This window comes from Zea mays, chromosome 8 (assembly GCF_902167145.1).
Source record: "Zea mays cultivar B73 chromosome 8, Zm-B73-REFERENCE-NAM-5.0, whole genome shotgun sequence".
NCBI classification, from domain to species: domain Eukaryota; kingdom Viridiplantae; phylum Streptophyta; class Magnoliopsida; order Poales; family Poaceae; genus Zea; species Zea mays.
This window is the reverse complement of record NC_050103.1, coordinates 132,396,167-132,403,056: the sequence shown is the minus strand read 5'-3', so window position 1 is coordinate 132,403,056 and position 6,890 is coordinate 132,396,167. Positions and strand designations below refer to the sequence as shown.

Below are 6,890 nucleotides of genomic sequence, written 5' to 3'. Positions count from 1 at the left end.
TAAAGGATGATGAGTACCACAGTTGGTGTTTGGTGCATTTGGACTCTTCTTGATGTGCCTCCATCAACATCAGGACTATCGTTGTCGTCTCTTCGTGAAATGCCTCCCTCTGGATTCTCGTTGTCACTTGCTGGGGTTAATTTTCTTTTCAAAAAAACGTTCCAATGTGCTTTGGTTGCCTATTTAATTAGTCAACAATAATAAAAATCAAACACTGTAAATATTGAATGCACAAACAGCCGCATGGCGCACATGATTAAAAATCAATTTAGTCCTTACTTGTCATTTTGCTGGAACAAAGCATACACAAGAAGTTAAGACTTGAGAGGTTTGCTGAATCTGGAAGGTAAAAATCCCTACTTGGGTCTGCCTTTTGAATTTTGATTATATTATCTTTCTGAAAAAAATACAAAACCCTAACTAATTAAATGAGTATGGTGTTCATCAGTAGTTCAGTACGAGTGGCAACTGGCAAAATTGACAACTTTGGATTGGCCGGATTTGAATTTACCTGGTAGCATGTACATGTGCCTAGCCTTGCCGGACGCCTTGAGGGAGTTTCAAAGAGTCGCCGTTAGGAGTCTGGAGTCGCCTAGTCGCGAGAGGAACAGTCGAACTCGAACAGACGAACGTGATCTGTGCGATGCAAGGGACGACGGTCGTAGGACTCTTTAATGGCAACGAACGTGAATCACTAATGGGCTTACAGGCTGCGCTTCCTATTTTGCTCATTTGCTGGCTACTAGCAACTATGGTGCTATCAAGGGAAAACAAGTTACATGGGCTGTGCTAATGGGCTGCGCTTCCTATAGCTAGCCAGAAAATTAAAGAACTCGGCAAACCGCCTATAAATAGAGACCACCATATTTGATATTTCCACCCGCACCACCAAGCAATTAAGCTGTCAAGGGCAAACACCTAGCTACTACCATCCTCTAATCTCTCCCTAGCATCCAGCAGCAGAAAACTAGCTGACAATGTTTCGGCGCACCAAGACCACCATGGCCGCGCCAGCGCCACCACCTACTGACGGCGAGGTGAGGATTCAGAAAGTTGACAAGATCGAGCTCGTCTACAACATCCTTTCCAAGCCGAAACTGTACAAGGCGACTGCGGGAACCGGGAAGCATCCTGCCGCTGGACATGATCAGGCATCGGGCTGGAAGAAGACCGAGAACCCCAGCAGGCCTGCCTGCTAGGAGTGTGTTTTCTGTGGAAGACATCAACAAGAGGTCTGAAACGTACATCACGGAGATGAAGAAACGGTTTCTTGGCTAGCTATATATAGCAGCAGCTGAGCCTGTGATGATGACAAGAGGTGAAGATCTGGCAGTCAGTACTGGTGTCATCCATGCATGGAATTGGTTTGGCTATAGCCTATATGTATATATTTGATATTACCATGTGGAATGGAATATTTGAGAGACTGTGCTCTAGTTATATTTGCGTTTATGTATGATATATGCATGTTATGTACATTATATATAGAGAGAACATAACGTTGAGTAACAAGCTTATTAGTATGAGTATGAGTATACATGATGCCTGCAAGTTGGTCGTCGGAGATATGTAATTTTCCTGTTGTGCTTCTCAGGAACCTAACCTGTGCATGCAGTTACTTGCATGCTGTTCCTTTAATGACAATCTGCGATAGGGAACACTCAAATGCACCGCTACTAACTAGCCAAACAGCATCCTAACATAAGGGGTCTGTTCGAAACGAGAGAAAATGGCTTATTCGATACCGAAATCGGGTATTAGCAACACATGTCTTTCCTGTTTTCTTCTCTCTTTATCCAAGTGGTTTAATTACTCAGTCGTTTTGGTCATTTTTTGCATTGGTTTTAGTCCTGTTCTTTCTGAGTATCTTAAAAAAAAAGGTCAATCAATAAGGATGCATTGCCATGTCAAGCTAGAGTTGGTGGGTTAATTACACTGTGGATGCAGTTCTTGTGTATTTGCTTGTAATAAGCAGGTTCATACACATGAGCAGCTTCAGTGCTAGCAGAAGATGTTAGAGAGAGACAGACCAATTGCAAGCAACAACCACAGCAGACAAGTCTCTCTGGCGTGCAGCGTGGTGCGGAAGGCACCTGATGCGCGCGCTTCCACGCAAAAGTGTAATCTCATGCTTAGCTTTGTATCGATCGACCAGTCTAGATATATTTAGAATGATTGGAACTAACGTGGAGCAACCTGAGCAACACACATTCGGTTATTGCATCAGCGTCTTTGCTCTGGTTGCTGCTGGACCTACCTATCAGGGCTTGTTCGTTTTGCTCTCAATCCATGTGGATTGGGTGGGATTTGATGGGTTTCAATCCCAAATAAGTCAAAATCTTTTATAATTTTTTACAATCTCATCCAATCCACATGGGATAGGAATAACCGAACAAGCCCTGAAGTGGAGATTATTCCCGGGCCGATTTCAGTTTCTATTTTGATTGCATTGGGAGGGATATCCTAATTATATTGCATGTCCCATTTTACCCTACATACATCATCTGACGCTGATATTTAGCTGTTGGAAAGCAAGGTTTCATTTCCTCATGGACAAGATTATTATTACACAGCATTTTTTTGCGTGATCTGCACCGAATAAGAACTTAATTCGTCTCTCTCTCTTTTAGGGGGTGGGGGGCGAACAAGAACATGCATGATTTGCCTTCAGGACGCTTCCGTGTGCACTGTTAAGCGCGCTAGTTCCGACCTCCAGTAGTGTGTCTCGTCAAACCCTTGTTTCTATCTCTCCCACTTGGCGAAACAAAAGAAAAACGTGCTCTTTTTCGTTACTGAAATCCTGCACCAAATTTGTTTTCACACAACCAACTGTTCACAGCTCCTTCCGTGAGTAATTGCTTACTTTAGTCGCTGAATTTTAGACCCTAGAATTTTATTTGGTAGACCTCGTTTAGTCATGTTTTGTTTGACATTTTAGAGACTAAAAGCTACTAAAAGCTACTGAACAGCTCCAGTAGCCGTGACTGCGTCTCCCGTCCGAGGTTGGCCTCGGGCGAGTCGTCACTACGTCTCCCACTCGAGGTTGGCCTCGTGAGCCGTGACTGTCTCCTGCCCGAGGTTTGCCTCGGGCGAGGCGTGACTGCGTCTCCCGCTCGGGGTTGCCCTTGGGTGAGCTATGACTGCATCTCCTGCCCGTGGTTGGCCCTCAGGCAAGCCGTGATTGTGTCTCTCTCCCGAGGTTGGCCTTGGGTGAGCCGTGACTGCGTCTCTCTCCCGAGGTTGGCCTCGTGAGCCGTGACTATCTCCCACCCGAGGTTGGCCTCGGGCGAGCCGTGATTGCGTCCCTGCCCGAGGTTGGCCTCGCGAGCCGTTACTGTCTCCCGTCCGAGGTTTGCCTCACGAGGCGTGAATGCATCTCCCGCACGAGGTTGGACTCGGGCGAGACATGATTGCGTCTCCCGTTCGAGGTTGGCCTCGGGGGGAGGCCTAACTACGTCTCTCGCCTGGGGTTGGCCTTGATGGATTATGGGGAGGTTACACTAGCGCAAAACAAAATTTTCAACACCATAAAACCATAAACTACTGCAGTTATAGATCATGGAATTACCACTAGATGCGCAGGAAAGTGGAAGACGTCTTGATGTAGATGAACGCGTCGAGCAGTGCTGTGCAGTCGCCAGCGACCTTCACGTCCTCGCGCGGTTCATCCTAGTGCTCCAGATGTAGCACCTCCGAGGTATCCACACATACAGGGAGGAAGCGCCGCATTCCGAACTGCTAGGTTCGTGTCGGCGGCTAGGCGAGGGCGAGGGGCGGGCGACTGCTCGTTTACTGGTGGCAAATTAGGGTTACCTTAACTGCGCCCCTGCCCCTCATTATATAGGCGTTCTGGTGGGCTTCTAACTCGGAGGCCCATCATTAACTCTAAAGCCATGTCTAATTTCGAATCTAATCCGAGTTAGGCTTCCTTCCCCTTAAGTGTGTGACCCTATAGGTTCACATACATATAGACTGTCACACCCGGTTTTGGAAGGCAAACCGAATGCTAACCATGTACGTGCCAGGATCAGAAACTCACGTACACAGCGATTACATAATTGGACATCATCACACATTGCTCAAAGTAAATAGCGAAATAGTACTTTATTACAACAAGATGTCTAAGACATCCACTGAGTCTATAACATAGTCATTAACATCAAAGTGCGAAAATACGAAACGTAGAAGATAAGGCCTTCACAGGCAGCTGACTGGAGGTTTGCCACTAAGATAAACTAGAACTCATCGTAGTCCTGAAACTCCTCGAAGTCCTCCATGTTGCCAGCATCTCCTCCTGAGCACTGAGTACAGTGGGGACAACCTGGGGTGGGGTGGTTTGTAAAGCAACGGTGAGTACACATCAACGTACTCAGCAAATGTCCCGTTTGGCTAAGTGGACTAGCTGTATGTAGAGTTAAGGCTAAGCAATTGCTTTTAGTTGGTCAAGTATTTATTACTACTAGTAGAGCCAAGTTTTAGTAATAAACCCAGTTATTACCCAAATGTACTCCCTCCAAGAGGAAATACCAAATATCATAATTATAACATCATCATTAATCATCATAAAGTAACCAGTGTTCTTCTAATCAAAGAGGATCCCAAGGCCACTCATAAACTTGAGCACGGCTGATATATCAGTTTCTAACACTCTACAGAGGTTGCACACTTTACCCACAAGCCGTGATTCCCATTCTGCCCGGAAAGAGCCAATCTCCATTGACCACTACCTAGGTGGCCTGGCAGGGTATCACTACATAGCATTTACAAAGATTTCCCAGAGGTCATAGCCGCCCATTAGGTTTCTCCAGTTTGATAAACATATTACCTCTCCCTAAAGGAAGGGTGACTAACAAAACCAAATCAAGAACCTCTGCAACCAGCCTCGGCAGAGCAAGTACTGTGCCCGAACCCCATTGACGGCCCTACGGCGAAGCCAACTACTCCCCAGGTTCTTCTAATTAATCAGCTAAGGACGTCCCATTCCACCCTCATGATTGCATTGTTATCCCGGGTGTCGCTCCCCAAACAGGTCCTTACAGAGAGGTACTCAGGAAAATGGCCTGAGTCCCCTAAAGTATCACAAGAATATAATCGGGATAACATCATCGTATCATAATATTCACATCATGTTCATTGATTGAAGTAAAGCAATAACATAAAGCTAACCATTATAACCCAAAAGGTAAACAAGGATAAGGTAAATACAGACTAGTCAATCCTTAAGTTTCAATAATGTAATGCGGGACGGTGAATTATAAAATGGATATGACATAATAGGTCAGAGAACACTTGCCTTCACCAGGTTGTTGCTCAGGAAGATCTTCGGCAACACACTCAGGAACCACGGGTTGCTCGTTGTCTAAATAAAGCGATCATACATTCAATACATTTGGAAAGTACAAATGAACAGCACACCAAACATGTACAATCAAGTATATACTAGTTTGACAAGACATTATGAACATAAAAGGGTAGAACTAAATGTTAGGGTTTAATATAGTTAGAGATTAGTGATTCCCTAGATATTATGGACTATTTAGTTTAGTGCCACTAATTAGTGAGACACAAAATTATACCAGGGATCAATTCATACACAACATTTTATTAATCTCACCACATTAAACCTCTAAGTACCATTAGCATTTTCCTTTTTATTGATTTTACTAAATAAATACATTATTACTTCTACTTAACCTTTAATCTAGGCATAAAATTAAAGTGCACAGGATGTGAATGATCATAATTTATTTGGACAGAGAATATTTCTATGAACATTTTGCAATTTGAACCACTAAATTTGGAGTTCATATGAAAAAGATATGAAATAAACAAGTTTTGAAGTTTAAAATATGAAACTAAGCCCAAATCTGTGATTATTTAAAAGGTTAGGGGTCTGTTTAAAAGAAACCAGGGGCCTGCGTGCTAAAACTTAGGACGATGGGTTGATTCTCGGAAAACCGAGGGTCTCTTACGCAAAACCACCATGCGAAGGGGTATCGGGTAATCTGGACCACACGATCAGAAGCGGACGGCTAGGATTAGATCCCATGGGCGAGCGTGCGGGCTCGACCGACAGGTGGGGCAGGGAAGGGCTGAGGCACTGGTGCACGGGGCCCATGGGTCAGCGGGGTGCTGAGAGCGTGGGGCACTCTAGCCGCTAGATCGTGGATCAACGGCTCTGGCTCCACGATCCACGCGAAACGTTAACCGCGCATCTGGATCATCCGATGAAGACTAGACGGTTAGGATCGGCGCTAAGGACTTGTCTTCTCCGACCGACTAGGGGCGATGCCATTCGCACCCGCGACGGCACAGCCGGCGAAGACGAAGTGGACTGGGGCTTCTAGGGGCGCTAAGGGCGGTCTGGGTGGCCAGGGAGGTTAGGGAAGACATGACGAACACTATGGTGAGATCGGGGTAGCAGGAACGAGGGTGAGGCAACTGGACGGTGGAGAGGGAGATCCTCGGTGGACCGGGGCACTCCGGCGAGCAATCGCGGACGAGAAAGCACACGTTAGGGGAAAATAAGGGCAGGGGTAGGAATGTTACCTCAAGTGGAGACTCAGGGGCTCACAAACGAAGGCTGGGGCACGGCGAGGACGTGGGTCGACAGCGGCGGTCCTCCGGCTACGCAAGAAATGCTCCAGTGAGCACGGACCAGACGAACCAGAGGGGGAGAAGGCAAACTAAGGGGCGTTCCAGGTGGCCGGTGATAGGGCGGAGCTTACCGGGGCAACAAACGCGGCGGGGAGTTCCACGGCGACCGTAGAACGGGTGGTGGCCGTCGGTGAGCGGTGGTGGAGCTACCTAGTTGCGCGCGCAGGGCGAGGGAGAGAGCGGGAGTGCTCGGCTGAGGGCGCAAATGAGCTGGGGAAGTGGGCGAGCGGGGT

The 6,890-nt window shown here is 46.8% G+C and overlaps 1 protein-coding gene across 1 annotated transcript; it reads left to right on the top strand.

Moving 5' to 3' along the window:
- Nucleotides 1-878: 878 nt before the first annotated feature.
- Nucleotides 879-1,548, top strand: LOC100275324 (uncharacterized). The gene has a single exon (NM_001149427.2). The coding sequence runs from the start codon at nt 978-980 to the stop codon at nt 1,197-1,199; it is 222 nt and encodes a 73-aa protein (NP_001142899.2). The 5' UTR covers nt 879-977; the 3' UTR covers nt 1,200-1,548.
- Nucleotides 1,549-6,890: the final 5,342 nt, after the last annotated feature.

Excerpts from the sequence above, each read along its gene's own strand:
- LOC100275324 (NM_001149427.2), top strand. The coding sequence starts at position 978 with ATGTTTCGGCGCACCAAGACCACCATGGCCGCGCCAGCGCCACCACCT.